Genomic DNA, 21,485 nt, shown 5'->3' with positions numbered 1-21,485 from the left:
TATGAAAAGTTAAGAAATAAAAAAAAAAAAAAAAAAAAAAAGAAAAAAGAAAAAAGAATGAGAGAAGAAAAAAAAAGAGAAGAAAAAGAAATTATGCTTTCATTCGCATTATCAACTTTTCCATAGAAATTCGATTGGACGATGTTTTATATATATATATATATATATATATTTTCACGTGTAATTGCGAAGCGACATTATAGAAGATAATGGTAAAGTTTACTCTAACAGTGAAGTTAATTAATGTTTACTTACATGTGTGCATATAGAGAACATCAAGTTCGAGATGATGTCTTCGCTAATACGAAAGACGTAGCCATTTCAACTTCACTCGAACTCGAGTTTACCGAATTTCGAAACCTGTAGCTGGCCGATAAAGTACAAAAGTTTGATAGTACTTTACTTTGGATTTATACGAAATACCGAAGGAGACTCTTATCTTTATCTTACACGTATTTATTAACTAAGCACGTTACAAGTTTTCATTCTTCTTCGTTTCAATCCTTAAATTGTCTCGATCGTTGCATGATACCTCATTGGATTTCGATTGAAATGTATTTTCATTGATATTAAAATTTTCCTTTTCCCTTTTTTTCTTTTTTTTTTTTTTTGCGGAGAAAACGCCGAAAACGAATCTTCCTCGAGAAACTTGAGAAATATAAATTTTTCTTTATAAAAGGAAAAAAGAAAAAAGAAATGTCGCGAAAGTAAACACATATATTCTCGTATGGAAAAGAGTCAAAAAAGGAAAAAAAAAGAAAAGAAGAAACAGGGAAAAAACAAGAGAAAAAAGAAAAAAGAAAGACAAACGGAAGACGATAGAATGTTCGTTTTGTAAAAGGCTTTAATATTTTTAACAAAATTAATATATAACGCATTGATCTTCATTTGAGAAAACGCGAAAAGGAATTATTACGGTCGAGATATGAGACAGCAATTTACCATGATGCGTTTAATAATTCGAACGCGTTTTCTTGTACGCAACCATTCTCGTAGCAGAATCTGAAAGATCTTGTTTGGTAGTTCACGATGATAGCAGCTGCACAAGATTTAACTCGTACATGCATGCATGTAATAGTCTGCGAATGCTTGCTGGAATTCTCTGAAGCAATTCCGAGTATGCTGTTGGTAGAGATCATAAGTTGGTGTTAGGTGTTAGATTCCGCTTTGTATCGCATTCCATATTCAACACTTCCGATAAACTTCACTCTCTCTCTCTCTCTCTCTCTCTCTCTCTCTCTCTCTCTCTCTTTTTCTCTTTCTCTTTCTCTTTTTCAATTTCAATCGTGGCAAACTTAATTTTAATCTTTATTAGCGTTCATTTTAATTAACGATAACGCGGAAGTATACAGTGTCTTTTTAATAATAAAACTTTAAATCAAATTAGCAAATCGATCGAATGGAGTAGATTGAATTTTCGCCGCCTGTTAATAAGTAATACGCGTTACATATGGGTATGAATAAGTTGCATACCATAGGGGCTTAAAAAAATTCCTTACTGACAGATGGCGCTTGCCGGCGCAATTATCGACGAAGTATGAAGTGTTGCATAGCACGAGGCACGATAAAAATAAAATATTCGAAGAAATAATTTAAATGTACAATCAGATATATTGGCTCGGTCATATCTCTACGCTTTATCTATTTTTTCCATTAATTTTATTTAATCTTCATAAAGCTTATACAGCATATGAATAAATAAAAACTTTATTTTTTGATAAATAAATCTTATGCAAATCGTTTAAATCGAGTCATTTAGGCATTAAAAAAAAAAAACAAAAAAAAAAAAAAGAAGAATTAAATTTCGATGAATACGTAAAAAAGAAAAAAAAAAGGAATATTTGTTTATCCCAATAAATTTTTCAGATTATATCGAGACTGGAAAAGATTTTTTTCTGATCTAAATGTTTAAAAGCAGTGAAAAAAAAAAAATAAAGAAATAAATAATATAAATAAAAAATAACGGAGAAATGAATAGCAGAAAAAAAAACGAAGTAAGAAAAGAAGTTAGTGGTAAGGAGAATAAAAAGAAGGTCACGTTCGAAGACCGAACAGGTGTCTGGCGTGAATTTGGTGGGCAGTCCGGAGGATACTTTGGGGAGTGAGCGCTTGCGCATCGAAAGGATGCGCGCACCGGTGCATCATGCGCGTTTTGAATGTGTGTTGGCTCGGCTTTTGTAGGGGATGATAGGGACGACATCGTAGCAGAATGGTGGTGGTGGTGGTGGTGGTATAGGTGGTATGGTTCTGTTAGTACATTGACGACGCTGTTGCTGATGGTAATAGTATTGGTGATGGTGGTGGTGGTAGTCGTGGGAGTGGTAGTGGTGGTGGTGGTGAGAGAACGTTAAGGGTGGGATTGAAAGGAAGTATAGGGGTAGGAATGAGGGCCAGTGGGCTAGTAGTCCGCGATAAGACATCAGGAGTGGATCGTCGTCATCGTCGTCGTCGTCGTCGTCGTCGTCGTCGTCGTCGTCGTTTCTTCGGTGTCGATCGTCGCGTCAATTATTATAATTCGATTCCTAAATATTGAAAAATTTCGTTCGTGAAAATTTCATTGAAATAAATTGTTCGTTCGATTGATAGACAGGGTGAGATTTAACTGAGAAAGACAAAAGGATTTTGATAATATCGATCCAATTGATATTTATTTATTTATTATTTGAAAAAAATTTCTTTTTCAACATTCTTCATCTTAAGGAGAATTTCTCAAAGGAGACAGGTCGATCGGTGCGCGCGAGCGCGCGCACTACCGGCTCACATGTATCATCTATATGTTGTCTCGAAGGAACTTGGAAATACTTGCGGAGGATCGTTCGCCGGATATCAACGAGGTGGCGATCGATCCTTGCTTTACTTTCTAATTGCTTCGATCATGGTCAAAGTACGATTTCTTTTTCTTCTTTTTTCTTTTCTTTCCTTTTCTTTTCTTTTCTTTTTTTCAACGTTCCGACGTTTGCCGAGCGATCGTTCTCTTATATTTTTTATTTTTATTATTTTTTTTTTTTTTTTATCATTTTCTTTCTTTCTTCGAAAGAAAAAGAGTAAGAAAGATTTTCCGATTAGTGACTTGAATGGGATTAGCTCAAGGGGGTGACTTTGATTCCTGTCTATTTTTTACAAATGAATTTTCAAAATATTAAAAGCAACGGCTCGGACAAACCTTTCCCGTTTAATATGCGATGATTGATGATAATTCTTTCGTTACCGAGTCGATCGGTAAATCGGAAGGGTTGGAAAGGGCTGCCGACATCGAATTAAAAAACTTTTTCACCCGAAGGATACATGCTAAATATTTTTTTTCAACTACGTATTTGTGACTCCGATACTCGTGTAGCTGAATGATCGATGATTGGACGTTGATTAATTGGAAATAAGTATTCGTTGTATTCTTTTTGTTAAGTCTCGTAGAACGATTTATGATATTTCATTGTTTTAATTTAAATGAGGAATTATGAAGAAAAAACAAAAAAAAAAAAAAAAAAAGAAGAAAAACAAATTTTCATATTTGTACGTACGTATATAAAACTTTGTGGTATCTCAATGGTTACTTTTACTTGTTTTATTTCGATTGAAAAGAAAGGACAAAAGATAAGAAGAAACAGGAAGGAAGAAATAAGAAATAAGAAAGGAAAAGTAAGAAGAGAAAGAGAAATAAGATGAAAGAAAGAAAAAAAAAGTTAAGAGAAGTTCGGATCAATCTGCATTGAGAATGTTAATTACTGGCGTGAGATATTGGATCGTCGAAGGAAACAAAGTTTCCTACGGTGAATTAAAAAGTTTTCTTTCTTTTTCTTTATATGTATATATATATATATATATATATATATATATATATATATATGTATATATATATATAATTTTTTTTTTCTCGAGACTTGTGTGCCAAGAGAAAACTTAGTCTAACTGCGTTCATTTACATATTTCAAGTTGTTTTACCAGTTTCCAAGATCTATCTTTCGGTGAAATCGACAAGAGAGTTGAAAATGTTGGTAATTATTGTATATAATTTTAAAAGAAAAATAAAAGAAAAAAAGAGGAAGAATGAGAAGAAACAAGAAGAAAAACAAAACAGGGAGAAAGGAAAAGAGAATGGAAATAATAACAAAAACGAGAAATAAAAGAAAATAAGAGAATAAAGGAAGAATTTTCTTCGTTAAAAAAAAAAAAAAAAAAGAAAAGAAAAAAAAGGAAAAAAAAGAAAAAACCGTACGTATAGCTGTGCTCTTTTAAAGAATCGAAACTTGTAAGTAGTAATAGGCCATTGCCAAGTCAGACGTTAAATATATACGTATCGCGAAACTAATCGTCTATTTTCTCGTAATATACGTTTCTACCGTTCTAATTATTCGAAAGTGGCTGTACATATTATGTTGGCACAACATGCGAGAGACATTAATAACGCGCGAACATTGAACGTTTTAATTTAACACGCGTTATCGGCTACTACAATTTCGTAGCTTGATAAACCTTACATAGAAAAGAGAAAGAGAGAGAGAGAGAAAGAGAGAGAGAGAGAGAGAAAGAGAGAGAGAGCAAATTTATTTCATGTATATAATACTTGATACCACGGACAAGTCCAACGTTTTTGCCTTTTGGTCCAGTTTGTACCATTGTAAAAACAAATACCGTATTCGCCTACATGAACATTCAACTTTTTGTAGCTTCTTCGTTATTCTCTCTCTCTCTTTCTCTCTCTCTATCTTTTTCTCTCTCTCTCTCTCTCTCTCTCTCTCTTTTTCGTTGCTCGACGAACAATACACGTAGTACAAACACGGTTACATTGTAGTTTTTTTATTTCTTTACGACCACGGGTTTGTTCGTAGATCGTTCGCGAGAGAGGAATTGATTTATCTTGAAAATTAGACTTCGGTTATTTAATATTTTTTTTCTTTCTCCTTTTCTTTTTTTTTTTTAACACACACACACACACACACATACGCATCGTAAAGAACAAACCAATTATTTAATTTTAGATGATTAACGTTTGCTCTTTCAATTCATTGAATACGTTCGACGTTATAAAAGTGTAGAAATATTTTACAAACGATCTGTGAAAAAGAAAAAAGAAAAAAAAAAAAAAAAACAAGAAAAAGAAACTTAATTAACATAAATTCGATACTTCCTTTCGTTCCTTTTGATTCTTGATATTATGTACTTTCTTTCTGCCCTTTCTTTTTTTTCCCTTTCTCTCTTTATTTCTTTGTTTTTTTTTTTTTTTTTTCTTTAATAATAAATAACTACCGTCAATACAGACATACCATCGACCTTATGTGTATACGCATTATATATATATATATTTATATATAATATCCCTTGTTTATTCGAAGTACTGCATTTCACGTGCGTACGAGCTCAGGTAATTTTCTGATGCGCGATCGATATCCGATACGAGCCTTGATATTTGCATACAAAACAGTATTCCGCAGGTTGTCTAGGCGGTTAAATTTTCTGATTGTAAATTCGTAAATTTCGACTGATGTCATTTGACGTTATTGCATTTCGTAATTTCACGTATTACTTCTTTCACTTTGTAACATCGCCGTTAACTTTGATTACTATTCTTTCTTTTCTTTCCTTTTCTTTACTCTTTTCTTTCTTTTTCTCGAATCGTCCTGGGTAAACGATTAAAAATTTAATTTCTGTCTTTCTTTATTTCACGCTTGGGGGCATTTTTTTTCTTCCTTCCTTCCTTCCTTCCTTCCTTCCTTCTTTCTCTTCAATTTTCATATCTCTTTTTTATTTTTATTTCTTTTACTCTCTTTGCCTTTTCCTTTCTTTTTTTTTTTCTTTTCTTTTTTTGATTTTTTTCTTTTTTCATATCTGTTCCGATGATCATACATGTCTCGTATCAATGTTTTCAGCGATCATTGTGATAAGTCAGTCGTGCGATAAAAGCACGATCGATTTGATTCAACAGGTTACGTCGATGTAGGATAGTAAAAAAAAAAAAAATTACGTATAGATCCCTCGTTTTCGCAATGATCTATCGAAATTCGAACGAAATAACGTGAATTCAGCCGATACAATTTATCCATAATTCCTTTCTGTCCGATATCTATACCTCGAGGACGTGTATAAATGTAGAACGAGTATTGTTCCTGGATTAGTGCGTGTTACGATTAGAAATTCAATCGACGAGAGTCGTCCTTTTATTTTTTTTCTTCCTCTCTTCTTCTTTTTCTTTTGTTTTCTTTTGTTTCGTTTGGTTTTGTGAAAACGTAACAACGTAGTCATAAAGTCATTATTCCTTCGATCTTTGATATTTCCTTAATATCGCGATTAGAATACAAATGTTCTTTGCAATAAAGTGCACTTGTTACGAATTTAAGAGATATCTCGTACCTTGAATGTTCTATTCAACGAATTATTATATTATAGAATAGAATATATATATATATATTCTAAACTTGGTGGTATCACGAGAAAACAACTCATTATTTTCATATATAACGTATCAGCCAAGATAAATATTCTAAACGAAAATATAAGAGAATGTAATTACTCACATTAAAGTTACAAATACGTATTAAAGTTACAAATAAATAATTTAGAAAATTAATTAACGAAAGGAGATATCGTTCGATCAAATATTTTCATAATCTCACGACGTTCCCGATAATACGAAAATTTGTCATTCCTTTTCAAGTTTTCTTTTTTCTTTTTCTTTTTTTTTTTTTTTTTTACATTACGTACATCGTCGTAACGATTTCGACACGCTTTTTGGATATTTTCAAAGCACGCGGAAGGTAATATCTCTTAGCGAAAATGTTTCGTTTTATCCGGTTGCAGCGGCCTCGTTACCGCCGGGCGTTCTTTTTTTTTTTTTTTTTTTTTTTTTTTTTTTTTTTTTTTTCATAACCGCAGGGACGAAAAAAAAGGAAAGAAGAACAAAAAAAAAAGAAAAAGAAAAAGAAAAAAAAAAGAAAAGAGAAAGGAAAAAAGTAAATATCGTGTTCCATCGTGAAAAGAACGGGATGAAATAAAATTTAGAAGAAGAAAGGAGCAGTAGAAGGGGAGGGGGAGGTTTAGCGATATTTTTCGTAGTCGAGCTACGTGCTGTCGTTGTTAGTGTGTTAGTTTGAAGCTAACGGTCGCTTGGAGCGTCGGCACGTTTCTCCGCGTTTATAAAATTGAACAAATGAAAAGGATGGAAAGAGAAGAGAAAAATCGAAATAAAAAAAAAAAAAAAAGGAAAAGGAACGAAAAACAAAGAAAATCGAAGAAAAAAGAAAAAAGCAAGAATAACAATAGGGAAACGAGTGAAACAATCGAATTTGCAATTTCAGCGGGCGTAACGATTGATCGAACGAATTATGAGAGGATTAGGATGCGTTGGAACGGCAAAGACGAGGGCGGAGCTTTTGGAACAATATCGTCTTACCAGGTTCGTTAAAAGTTCGTCGTGAAGAGCGTCGTTGCTGTTTTGTTGATGTCTTCTTAGAAAGGAGCCAAGTTTTGATAGAAGGCGAATATTTCCAAGTACGTTGATCTCTTAAGAGAGATAAAGAGAGAAAGAGGGAGAAAGAGAGAGAAGAGGAAACAGAAGAAGAAGAAGGAGAAGAAGAAGGAGAAAAAGTGACAGAGTTAGAAAGAAAGAGAAAGAGAAAGAGAAAGATAAAGAGAAAGAAAGAGAGAGAGAGAGAGAGAGAGAAAGAAAAGAGTGTCGTGCAATTGAAGAGAATCGTGTTGAAATTCGCGTCTTTGTGCGATGATTCCGGTATCGATGATTCCAATGATCGAGTTTGAAAGAGTTGAACCTTACGAGGGCTTCTTCCTGGAGTCTTTCGAAGTGGAGAACATGTCGTCGTTGATGAACGTCAAGTCCGACGGTGGTGAGACAGTGCGATCGGTCGTGAAGAGAATATTTAACAAGAGTGATTACGAACTGAAGATCGTCCTCGAGAACGACGGTACCGGTGTAGGAGGAGTAGTAGCAGCTGCAACAGCAGGAGGTGGAGGAGGAGGTGGAGCTGCTGGAGGTGGTGCGCGCACCGACGTAGACAACGACGGACTGAACAATTGGTGGGCGATGCTAGCATTGGTTCTAGTTGTGGGCACGGCAGCAGGAAATATTTTGGTCTGCCTTGCCATAGCCTGGGAGAGGAAACTTCAAAATGTTACAAATTATTTTCTGATGAGTCTTGCCATAACCGATCTCATGGTCGCCATCTTGGTAATGCCTCTGGGCATTCTCACTCTCGTTCGAGGTAAGACTTCGAAGGAGATTAAATTCTCCTTAATTTTAATATAAGTGAAACTCTAATCGACCTTTTAATTTTTCATCGACAATTATTCCAACACATACGGTACAATTCGATAACGTCATCCTGTGTAACTAACAACTTTGCATTTATAATGATCATAGATTAGCCCTGTTTTTAACGTTATCTATATTAATCGAGGAAATGATGAATTCCCATGGGGAATTTATACGAGTTGCGTTTATTATGGAGAGAGAAAGAGAGAGAGAGAGAGAGAGAGAGAGAGAGAGAGAGACAGGGAGAGAGAGAGAGATATACTGTTTAAATATTCGGCAAGATGTAATACCTCTGTCCCATACGTCGTAGTTACACATAATTATTCACGTTTGATCGGATCGGACATGTCAATTATTTATTGACACGATGCTTCGCCCGGTTTGACGTTTCGGATTATTCCTAATTAACGTCTCTCATACGAGACGATCGTTCTCCCAGCATATTTTTCACTTTTTCTATAATACCGAAACAATTCTATGGTGCTATATATGCGATGCGTAAGATGGGAAGGGGATAATCCCCCTCATGTCTCGTTTTTCACTTGGTCATTAATCTTTATGGTGCAACCAAAAGCAACGCTTGGTGCATTCAATTCGCGTTAGATTATAAGTAATGGAAAACACGGATATTCTACCCTGGTGGAACGATAGCTGTACATCGGCAGTAGGTTGCGCGCAAGATTGAAAAGCGTGCCGGATTTATTTGCCTTGTTCCACTGACGGTCTTTCTCTCTTAAACGCTTTTCCCAATTCACTATAGATCTCGAGGATCGTCTGAACGAACCAAACGAAGATAAAGTACGAAGATCAAAGATTTTTTTTTTTTTGATATTTATTACGACCTGATCTGGATGTCTGTCCGTGAGAAATAGAAAAAAATAATTAAAAAAAAAAAAAAAAAAAAAGAAAAAAAAAAAAAGAAAAAAAAGAAAAGAAAAAAATTTAGAAAGAGAATAGAAATAACGAATGATCGTAGACGATAAATGATAGCTAATACAGAGTCCAATTGAAATCCTTAGCCGTGGTCGGGCTATAAACTTTATGGTGAGCCATTGAAATCTTCATCAACTTGATGCATTTTCCAATAATGGACGACGAACTTTTTTTCGCGTGATGCATAGCCCGAATTCGTATTTCCTTTTGTACCGAGATTGTCCCTTGTCCTCGAATGTTCCAATCAAGATTTACCGAATGAAAGAGAAAGAAGGAGAGAGAGTGAGAGAGATGAAGAGAGAAAAAGGCTAACTCGACTCGTAAACGGTCAAATAACGTGCAAAATATCGTTGAGATTGGAATCTAGAAGGACTCCTCTTCGTCTTGCTTTTACGTAAGCTAACGAGAATTAATGCGGCCTCGTATCCTCGAATCGACGAAGAACGTCGAATTTACTTCCTTTTGGACTCGAGAGTTCACTTTCGAAAGAAGTAATAAGAAGAATCAGTCAAATAGACTCCTTCGAGTGGTACTCCATCCTATTCAACCTACGATAAAATTTCGTTCGTTTCTTTTATCTGTTATTAGTTTTAATCAAAAAAGAAATTTAACAATTAAAAAAGATATCTGACATTTAATCGAGAATATTCATTCAATTGTTATTACAATAGAAAAATGATCTTTTGAATATATTCCATCGTACGATATACGTATCTATTGATCGATTTTTATTAAATACAAATAATTGAAATAATCGAAAAGAACATGGATGAGATCCTTTCTTTATGCAATCTTCCTTATTAGAGATTCATTGTGTCGTTTTTATGGATAAACGAAAGATATATATATATTCGAATCGTCTTTAAAAGTTGATTTTATATATTGTCAGTTTTATTCGAGAGATGTTATGTTCTTGTTGTCACGTTTCTTTTTTTTTTTTTTTTTATTAAGATACACCGTTTATACGCACACGTTTAAAACGATTTAACGCTTAAAACGGGACATTTGTCTGTAGAATTCGAAGGGATTATCTTGCAATATCATTTGTGAGCAAGAGAGAGAGAGAGAGAGAGAGAGAGAGAGAGAGAGAGAGAAAGAAATGCGCGATGCAGTTTTATCCTTTACGAAAGAGTCGAGGAAATTTTCTTTCTTAACGTTAAAGTGATTGATCATGACCCAGGCATATCAGTGTCAAATAATGCGCTTTCAGCTTGGCTCGAAGATCTACTTTATTTTTCTCTTTCTATCTCTGTCCTCTCTTTCTCTTTCTCTCTCTCTCTCTCTCTCTCTCTCTCTCTCTCTTTTTCCTCCTCTAAGGATCCGACTTGAAGAGCCATCCGTCCGTTCTCGACACCCTTCGAGTGTCACTCAAGCTTGTGGAGGGAGGGGGGAAGGGCATCGATTAAGTTCAATGAAAATCAAAAGATTATTAACCAACGAATAAACGGATAAACTTTAGGATTTGGGAATAAACCCAAATGGAAAATAAAAAGTCTCTCTTCGATTCGTTAGTTTCTATCGATGGAGAAGGATTACCGTTTTGTTAGTTACCGTTTGTGTAATCTCTTCGATACTGGAAGGATCAACTCCGGGTATTCGTTCCAATGAAATGGCCCCTATAGATAACAAAACCGATCGATAAAAAGCAACGAATATTACTCCTCCTTCATGAAACATTTCCGTTCGATGTTAATTTCTATCGATTTGTTATACCACGTCCTCTTCCTACTCTCCATCCCTCTCGCTTTTATTAGTTGTCCACTCTTGTTAATGTCCTATCGTTCCAATGTCCATCGAATTTTCTCTTATCAATATGCTCGATAAAATCGCACGTTTAGATTCGCTATATTATCTTTAGGCGTTTGAATGATTAAACGTCTTTTTCTTTTTTCTTTTTTCTCTCTTTTTTCTTTTTTCTTTCTTTCTTTCTTTCCTTTGTCTCTTTCTTGTTCTCATTCTTGCGCGCGTGTCGTGTGTGTGTTTTTTTTTTTTTTTTTGATTTGTATTAACGATGAATGAAAAAAGAAAGAGAAAGAGAGAGAGAGAGAGAAGAAAAGAAAATGAAAAGAAAAAATTGTAAATACTAGGTAAGTACATGGAAATGAAAGAAAATAAAGAAAATGACGAGTAGTCAGATTTTCAGAAGAAATAAAGAAATAGAAAGAGAGAGAGAGAGAGAGAGAGAGAGAGGGGAGGGAGGAGAGAAGAGAGGGGGGGGAAAAGAGAGAGAGACAGAGAAATACAGAAAAATAGAAACGTTTCTGTTGCATTAGACTTTTCTTTCTCTTTCTTACGTTTGGTATGACTTCAGGGAACAATATTTACCGTCGCTACATTATTCAACGATAACATCGTATCTCACATGTTTCTCTATGCGTTGCATGTTAAGAAATGCAGACGTATGATTCTTCTCTCTCTCTCTCTCTCTCTCTCTCTCTCTCTCTCTCTCTCTCTCTCTTTCTCTTTCTCTTTCTCTTCTTTGTCGAGTCTGAGAAACTTTTTTATTTTTCACTTTTTACGACCCATTTTTCTTTTTCATAGAATAACATTCGTCAGTCGATTCATGAGACGTGCGTGTCTCATTTTTCTCTTCTCGATTGTTTCATCGAACAGGAAACACAAATAGTTGGTAAAGCTTGCTCACGCAATGCAGACTTATATGGATCGACTAATGTCGTTAGTAAGAATCCTTCGTGCATAACACATTGGCACACCTATTAAAGAGAATGTACCTTATATAACGTAGAATAATTTTTATTTATTTTTACAAGTTACATATATTAATTTTTCCTTGAAATATTTGAAGGAAAAGAAAAAAGAAAAAGAGAAATAAACGATCCAATTGAATTGTGCAAATATTTAATTTTCGAAATGCTTTGTGAAAATGTGTGGAAAAAATTCGTTATATAAAAAAATGGTATCGTTCTCGATCTTCCCAGTGATCTCGCATGATTAATGGGGGTTGCGGATGAAGGGTGTATGGAGAGTGCACCGACTGGTGTACTCGAGACTCTCGATACAACAAGTGTCCATGGCAATGAAGCGTTTTGCTCGGTATAGTACATTGTCGAAACAGTACAGCGCTTATGATGGGACCGACGTAAAAGTCAAGAGATTTTATAAGAGGTTCTTCACCATTCTTCTATTTGTACATTCGTGTTGGAAAAGAGAGATGTATAAAATTGTCAGATAACAAAACCGAGAGTGTATTCGTTATATAAACGATCTAAATAAATAAAATATCAACGATCAGATAATTGTTTTTCTTTTCTTTTTCTTTTTTCTTTCTCTTCTTTTTTTTTTTGAATATGCAAATCGATCGATTAATTTATAACAATTTATTACATTTGTTATTAATCTTTTAGATTTAGTTTAAAATTAAATCAATAAAATTTATTAAATGATACTTTATCTTACATATTTTTCAAGGATAAACTTTAAGGGACAACCACGTATGAGATTATTTCATTGTGGTTAAACAAGAAATGTATTTCATGATTAAAATTAGAAATAATTTCGAACGTCTTTCGTTTTGAACATTTTCACAAATAAACTAGTATTAGCCATGTAAAGTAACACGTATAAGAGGACGGATCACATGTCATCCCGATGGATATCCAACCTTTGCGGCTGGCATAACGTCACCAACAACATGTCCGGCAACGAGACGACGCCGAGTAGCCTGTTTATCAAATTTGCTTTTCGTTCTGGGTTGCTTTCGTTTTTGCTTAGATGGGAATGCACGAAGGTGCTTTCTCGACATTTTTGAAAAATGCGAGACAGCCGTCTACGTTGCTCCAACCTTATCCCGAATTAATGTCCTTTCCTAGGGTAGTCTGAAAAAGAGCCTCCATTTTGCCTCGGCTAAAAAGCTACGTTACCTTTTTCTTTGTTTTTTTTTTTTTTTTTCTTTTTGATTCCTTCTTTTTTCTTTTCTTTCCTTTTCAATGATTCTTTCGTTTTTCTCTTAATTGAAATTCATTAATCCTTTGTTTATGAACATAACATGGGTTTAGTTATTTCTTTTTTTTTTTTGTTCCTTTTTATTTAATCGATCGATTTAATCCAATCGTCCGATTGTTTCGTCAATGCGTCATGCGACGAAAGAAAAAGAAAGAAAGAAAGAAAGAAAGAAAAAAAAAAAAAAACGAAAGGAACGTCACGTCTTTAAACGTTCGTCATGACGAACGATACACGGTTTGGAAAATCCATCGATGAAAAAAATCGCTCGTATTAACGTCAAAGCGCCTATCGCATTTGTCGCTTTAACGTTTATTTATTAGCGCGGTTCGTTTAAAATTCGGAGAATGTAATTATTATCAGGACTCGATATTGCGCACCGGGGAATTTGAGTGCGATAACGAAGAGTGAGTATGCTTGTTGTTGACGCTGTTCGTGATGTTTTAAATATATCGACCGCTATTTGAAGTCATTCGGGTTGCTAATTAAAAATTAACGCTCGTCGAATCCCGCCAGTTTTCTCTCTCTCTCTCTCTCTCTCTCGTTCACTTTTTCTTTTTCATTGGCGTCATTGCGGTAATGCGTTTCATTAATTTTACGCTCGAAATCGTTACGAGTTCGTCTCTGACAAATGTCAAAATGTTTTCGACCGTATATCGTTCTTTTCATTTTCGTCGAAGTCGAAATTTACTCCTATTTTTAGTTCTCTTCCGAACGATTGGTTTAATGCCTGTAAAATGTTCATAAATTTTGGAAAAAAGAGAGAGAGAGAGAGAGAGAGAAAGAAGGAAGTTCGACGAACTCTTTGTCATACACACACACACACACACACACACACACATACACATACATACTCTTTCTCTCTCTTTTTTTCTCTGTAATGTTCGATAATAACAGAACGGAGAGCACATTAGTGTTAATGGTTGTCGATTTATCGATTAACGCCTACTTTTTAGGCGTATCAATCAAGCTGCCCTCGAATGATGGCGACTAGATTGCTCGGCCAACATTGTCGCGATGGTAATGCGATTGTTGCAAAATTGTGTGGACTCTCGGAAGCTACTCGCTTTTTTCTTTTCTTTTTTTTTCTTTTTTCCTCCTCTTCTTCCTTCTTTTATTTTTCCAGTCTCTGACGTCAGGAGAAAGAGAGAGAGAGAAAGAGAGAGAGAGAGAGAGAGAGAGAGAGAGAGAGAGAGAGAGAGAGAGAGAGCATACGAAGGTAATGCGAGACGAGCGCGAATTATTAGCACGAAAGCTAGAACGAACAAGGTAATGACGTTAAATCGTGTGGGCGAATTAAGATTAGCGTGAACGCGATACCTTTAATGGTTTCTGGGAAAGGGTGCGTGTACAAAATGAGATGATATCGTATTTAAATATGAATGATATGCGAAAACTCCTTGAAAATAATAAATGCAAGCTCCTGGATAATACGAGTTCATACATATCATTGTGATGGCGTTCGTTAAAATGGAATATAACAAATGGTTTGAGCTCAATGCAACTAAATATGATAAATAAAGAGAATAAGTCCAATTTGTTGTTATATACCATTGTCTTTTGTTTCATTCATCGTTAGTTCCTGGAGCGTAGGTGGATAGATACTACATTTCTATTCATTGTCCATTATCAATGCAATTTTTATCAGTCGAAAAAATGGAGAATGCAATTTTCACTGGCAATCGACGTTGTTAAGATATCCTTACGTCTTTAGAACAGAAAGCAGGGAGAAGGAGAAGATAGAAAGAATGAAAAAGTGCCGAGGTAAGAAATCGTAAAGGTCTTACTCTTTCCTACAAATTGGCCACTTAAGTTAGCCGTGAATTTTCTTTCACGTTATTCATCCAAATCATCTGTCTGCGGGATGGCTGACCAATTTTTATAAGCCCTAGCCACGAGAAAGGATGGCCCATCAATCTCGGTTCTTCTAGATTCTACTATTTGTTTTAGTAACCAGCTTCCCGTTTGCTTTTCTTTCCCTCAATTCGATTTGATCCATTTTTAAACCGGGGAAACTCTCGCGAGAACGATCGACGATTAAAATTCTATCAACGTTCGTTTTCTTTCCTTCTTTCCGCCTTTCTTTTTGCTTTTCTTCTTTCTTTCTTCCTCTTTTTTCTTTCTTTTTTCTTTCTTCTTTTTTTTTTTTTTTTTTCTTTTTTTAATCGTTTTCTTCCTCCCGCACACTTTTTTTCCTTTTCTAAGAGAGGAACCTAAGGGATATCGATTTTTTCAATTTTTAAATTTACTCTCAGACCCTCTAAAGAAATCAATTAAATCCTTGAATCCTTCAGGCACACGAAGTAAATGTTACATTGATATTAAAGTTTAGAGCAAGATTGACGCTTAATAATTGCAATATTTAACAATCCCGAAGCAATGTTAATCAAAATTTAACGTATAGTACGGTCGAACAACGTAGAAAATTACTTGTAAGTGTATCCATTTGAACGCATATAATATATAAACCGCATATCTAGTAAAAGTTATACTTACTCGTTACGATTGACTATAAAAGTGGTCTAATGGACGTATCGCTATAAATGGAACAGTAATGTTATACGAATGGGTATAGTTGAAACTCCTCTTATACCATCCCTACGTGTTTCTATTATTTACTTAGTTACCTTATCGAGTTTTCTAAGATCTCTTTTAGATTACGAATATCTGATATGATTTATGGTACTGTGACTGTGATTTCAGTATATTTTATAAATAAAGAAATACATAGATATCTAATTAAATAGATAAGATAGACGTATATCCGTACTCTGAGAGAAAATGATCAAAGAAAGAATCTAAGAGGGAAGGAGGAAGATAAATTTAGAATATTTTGAACGAGATCGCAAATAAATTTGCGAGCAAGGTCATTTACTCAACGTTTGGTCAGTTTTGGTACATTGATACATTGCCAATGATTATGGTAAATTACGGCATTTTGTTAAAGGAAACTGGTGGTTCGTAGGGCCTTATTTGCGTGATAGAAGTTTTACGAGGCATGAAAGAAGATCGACATCCTTTTGTCGCCTTAAGAAACGTCCCTCCTCCCCCTCCCCTCCATGAATAATGGATCAGTCTTTGAGAAACGATTTCATTGTAAATCGAGCACAATCGTTTCGGCTGGTTTTCAACCATCAGTGGTAAAAGTGATCGGACTTGTTCAGTAAGAGACATCGAAATCGACTCGGAGAGAAATAGTAAAAGATAGGTACCATGAACGAACAAAGATATGCTCTCTTATTCTTAAACGAAATCCAACCTACCCAATCCAACCTGCCCCTCTCCCCCTCCTTTCCCCCTTCCATCTCGTTTTTCTCTTTTCGAGGATACTCGTTTCTGTTCTGTTAGAGCTGACATATGTATGATACGTGACGTGTCCCATGTGTCTCACTTGATACGTGGCCGATGTCAAAAGGATCATCATGGAAAAACTATTGTCAACGATTTACTTCATAATCTTTCTTTTTTGCTCTTGTAATACACATATATATATATATATATATATATATTTTTTTTTTTATTTACCTTACTCTCTCTCTCTCTCTGTCTCTTTATTTTTCTTTCCGAAGATTTCGAATTTTGCTCCCTCGATCACGAAGTAATCTGTTACTCCGCTGCCCCCCCCCCCGTTCCTCCGCCCCCCCCCGTTCCTCCGCCCCCCCTTTTTTTTCTAAAGAAAAAGGATGAAATCAATTTTTTCTTCCTTTTCTTTTTTTTTTTTTCCTTATATATCTTGTCATTCTTTCGTGAACTCAGAGCGCAGAAGAGAAGGGAGAAAAAAGAGGAAGTGGAGAAGGCAGAGAGGGGGAGAGAGAGAGAGAGAGAGAGAGAGAGAGAGAGAGAGAGAGACTGTAATTGTCAAGAGCAGAACAGTCACCGATCGAACGGTACCTTCTTTCACAAGAAATTCTTGTTATCTAAGCGAGAAAAGGATAGAGAATGTTCTATTCGAAGTAGGTTCGACCCTTATCATGCGTTCCAGAGACAGGCCGACGTTTCTACATAGTTCGGCATGGAGGAAGAAAAAAAATAAAAGATAGGATAGGAAAGGAAAAAAAAAAAATAAAAAATAAAAAAAAAAAAAAAAAGAAAAAAAGAAAAATGAAATTAAAAAAAAAAAAAAAGAAAGCAAAAAGAAAAGAAAAATAGATATAAAAAAAAAAAGGAAAATGAAAAGGAAGAAGAAGAAGAAGAAGAAGAAGAAGAATCGGCGTGCTTTTTTCTTCTCTCTCTCTCTCTCTCTCTCTCTCTCTTTTTTTCTTTTTTTTTTTTCTTTTTTTTTTTTTTCTTTTTGTTGAAAGTTAGATTGCAAAATTCTCCTGCACTTACACCGTAATACGAGAGTTCGAGAAAATGGGAAGAGTTTCGTAGAACGTAAATTAGTCTACCTTCTTCGAATTTGTTTTATAATTTTCATCCCCTTTCATTTTCTTTTAATATCTTTTTCACCTTAATCCCATACGAAAAAATTTTCCTTTTGAAGGAAAATTGGATTGTCAGATATGTTTTAACAAATGCATTTACATATGTATGATACACACACACACACACATATATATATATATATATCATACACAGAATCAGATTTATATATATATATACGTATATGTATAGATAGATAGATTTATATATTTATATTTTATACATGTATGTGTATATAGAATTATATAAATCGTATCGTGATCTATCAAAGGAGGTTTGATAATTTAATAAGATTATCCCTTTAAGATCTATACATGGGCACGTCGAAGAGCAGAATCCGAATTAAATTGCTATGATAGACTTGGTCCCTGTCGTCTCTAGCGTCTATATGTCTGTATACCCTAGTCAAACCCTAGACTCAATATCTCAAGTTCGAAGTATTCCTACATGCGTACGAACGGTTAATTGTAAATCCGAGGCTAGCAACTGGGTTACCTAACATCGCACACGATCCAAAGCAAGTAGCTGATACACGAAAGCTCATCAATGTCTTACCTGTCAAGGATTTAATGAACCTGACCTTTCTCTATTCCCAAGTAATAACATCTCGCGTAATCTTGTTTTATTAAAATCGATACCTCGAACTTTATATATCGAGTATTTGGAATATATTTTTTTTCTACTTCTTTTTGTTTGTTCATTTATTTCTTTTCTTCTGAAAAACAACAAAATCGTCTGCAACGAATAATAATAATAATAATAATAATAATAATAATAATAATAATAATAATAATAATAATAATAATAAAGATTGCATTCCTATCGACGAATCATAATTCCTTTAAGTTCTTCAAATGACAGAGAAGTATTGCGAATGTTTCTAATCTTCATCTAGCTTAGAGTTCCGTTGTAGTAATCGTGCCAACTATTCCCATCGACAATGATTACCATCGACCTTCGCAATACTAGTCGATTCCGCTAGCTTAGCACTAGTAGTAACATCGAATTTGTAATTTCCTTCGGTAAGACCGATGTTCAAGCGAAGAATGATTATTCGATTATGATCGTTACATCGGCTTTTTATCCTTATAACTATGCCCATTACAGACATATTAAAAAGTTTTTTCGAGGATCTTCGGGTTGAGTGAACTTCGATCGAAAAAGCGATTGACGTAGATAGTTTTTGGAAAAAGCTTCAGGGGACTACTCAAAAAGCTTTTTACATTTCCTGAATGTCACATAGCGTAACGGGAACAAAAAGTTTCCTCGTTATATGAACAATTTTCCTGGAACAAGAAGAGAATTATAAAAAAAAAAAAAAAAAAAAAAAAAAAAAAAAAGAAAAGAAAAAAAAAAAGAAAAAAAGGAAAAGAAAAGGAAAGAAAAAAAAGACGGAAAGAAAACGAAAAAAGCAAGAATAAATGAAAACAAAAAAAAAAGAGAAGAAGACAAGGAACAAGAAGAAGAAGGAGGAGAAAGAGGAGAAGCGAAGAGATAAAAAAGAAAGAAAGAAAGAAAAAGAAAAGACAGAGGAATTTGTCTCTGCATAGTTATCGCGAAAGTTAATCAACGTGACAACAGAATATCGTTAGTCGATCGCGGAGCGATAATCGGCCGTTTAATTAGGGGGGTTGGTTCTTGCGGATAGCCTATTGGGTGCAATACCGCATTCCATAGTAAACCAGATATCGGTAACTCGCTATTAGATGGTCTATACGTTGTATCGATTACGTACGATAATCAAGGACGATTTCGAAAATGGAATTTCGTAAGAATTCAACAATTAAATTCTCTTATCCCTTTTTACTCTTATTATATTTCTTTTTCTTCTTTTTCTTTTTCTTTATTTTCTTTTTCTCCTTCTTCTTTTTTGCTTTTCTTTCTTTTTTGATAGTTTGATATACACAAGTTTAGATACTTAATTTTAATAGGGATCGATTGAGATGAGAGAGAGAGAGAGAGAGAGAGAGAGAAAAAGAGAGAGAGAGAGAGAGAGAGAGATTCTTAAAGGATTGAATTTGATTATAGGGATATTGTATTCTCTATGTTACAGTCGAGATAGCTAGAGAATATCGAACGCAGAGAACGATGATGAATATTCATGTACGGAAACACTTTTGTTGTTTTAATAAAATCGTAAAATATTTTTTCCACTTCGACTCCCGCACAATCGCTCCCGTTACAGTTGCCTCTCCCAAAATATATATTCGAACGAAACAATATACTATAGAAATGTATTACATAATGTATATTTACGCGTTAAAGATATCAAGTGTCACCAATTGAAACTAATTTCCGATAAAGCAATGAAATATAAAACTTATCGTCGAGTATGAAAAAAAGGGAGGGGGAAAATAAATTTAGGCGATTTTTTTTTCTCTTCTTGTCTTTTTTCTTTTTTTTCTTTTTTCTTTTTTCCTTTTATGTTATTTTTTTTTTCTTTTCTTTCTCTCTCTCTCTCTCTCTCTCTTTCTTTTTCTCTCTCTCTCTCTTTCTGTTTTCACGTAGATATATTGGAAAAACTGATTTTCATAACGGAGATAATTTACGGACACGCGATCGTACGTTGTAGCTCGGGGGAGGAAATTTGACAGATTACAGTTTATTCCCTAAAATAGTACCTATAACGTAGCCGATAGCTAAATCATATTCACGCGTTACATTATTCATGCTCTTTCCCACGTATTCAACAGAAATGATGTGAATATATATATATATATATATATATATATATATATATATATAATATAAAATAATATAAAATACGTTAAGTGGATTATAACTTAACAAAATTTTAATTGTATTATATTAAAATCGTAAACGCATAATAAAGGCAAGAGTACGAGTCAAGAACACGGATTATACACGCTTTACACTGTGCAAAACAGACACAGGGATATAGTAAAGAGAAAAAAAGGAAAAAAGAAAAAAAAAAAAAAAGAAAAAGGAAAAGAAAAAAAAAAGAAGAAATTGAAAAAATAAGTTTATAATCAAAATCGATCAAATTTCTATGTGGATTTACATATTTCAGAAGAAGATTTCTCACATCTCGAATAAATTTCATTCTTCGATGTCACAGTGAATTCTCCGTTTCAATATAATCGACTGGAAAGAAGGAAAACTTGGCGCGACGTTCAACACTCGTTGCTCATTCATGCATAATTTTTCCGAGAAACTCAACATTCGCTCTAGAGCAGGGTTTCTCAATTCTTTCTTTCTTTTTTCCTTTTCTTTTTCTTTCTCTTTCCTTTTTCATCCTTTTTCCCTCTTCCCTCGCCCCTCCAACTGCGCCCCATTCTTTCTGCCGTTCTACGAACACAATACATTAGCTCGTAACACGGTAACGCGATTCGAACTCGTTTTTTTTCTTTTCTTATTATTGTTTCTCTCTTTTTTTCTCTTCTTTTCTTTTTTTTTTTTTTAATCTCCTATAACACAAAGTAATCGTATGCAATTTTGTTTTCTTTTTTTTCGTTTTCCTTTTTTTTTTTTTCTCGTTTTTTTCTTTTTTGTTAACTCATAATAACAAATATTCCACGAGAATTATTTGAATCATCGTTTTTTATGCTTTTGACGTAAAATTTTATAATGCAGTCAATTCGTTTATGGCGAAACATTAAAAACTTAACGATTTTCAACTTATAGGGGCTAGCGGGGAAGGGCCGTGTCCTGTAAGTTGAGAAACGCTGCTCTAGAGAGAGAGTTTTCTCTATAAGATAGGATTTCTTGGCAGCCAAACGTGTGCTTTTACTCTCTCTCTCTCTCTCTCTCTTTTTCTCTTTCTAAACCATCTAATATTCTCGTTCTCATTTTAATATCCCGTTATTCGCAAGTACTTCGACCGCCGGCGTCTCTGAGCATTTTCAAAAAAGGAAAAAAGAAAAAAAAAAAGAGAAAAAAAAAGGAAAAA

At 34.3% G+C, this 21,485-nt stretch overlaps 1 protein-coding gene across 5 annotated transcripts in view; it reads left to right on the top strand.

Annotated features, from left to right (window-relative positions):
• Window positions 1-2,350: 2,350 nt before the first annotated feature.
• The window catches only part of LOC124948143 (dopamine receptor 2), a 70,910-nt gene continuing 51,775 nt past the window's right edge, over window positions 2,351-21,485 (top strand). For 3 of the 5 annotated variants that reach the window (XM_047491346.1, XM_047491344.1, XM_047491347.1), the window contains exon 1: window positions 7,010-8,210. In XM_047491346.1, the coding sequence (XP_047347302.1) occupies window positions 7,712-8,210 (499 nt within the window). In that variant the 5' untranslated portion in view covers window positions 7,010-7,711. Of the gene's footprint in view, window positions 2,885-7,009; window positions 8,211-21,485 lie in introns of those variants that run through there. The other 2 variants (XM_047491343.1, XM_047491342.1) reach the window with 2 other exon arrangements.

This window comes from Vespa velutina, chromosome 3, assembly GCF_912470025.1.
Source record: "Vespa velutina chromosome 3, iVesVel2.1, whole genome shotgun sequence".
Taxonomy (NCBI): Eukaryota; Metazoa; Arthropoda; class Insecta; order Hymenoptera; family Vespidae; genus Vespa; species Vespa velutina.
Note: the sequence above shows the minus strand (reverse complement) of the source record. Positions and strands in the feature narration are given on the sequence as shown.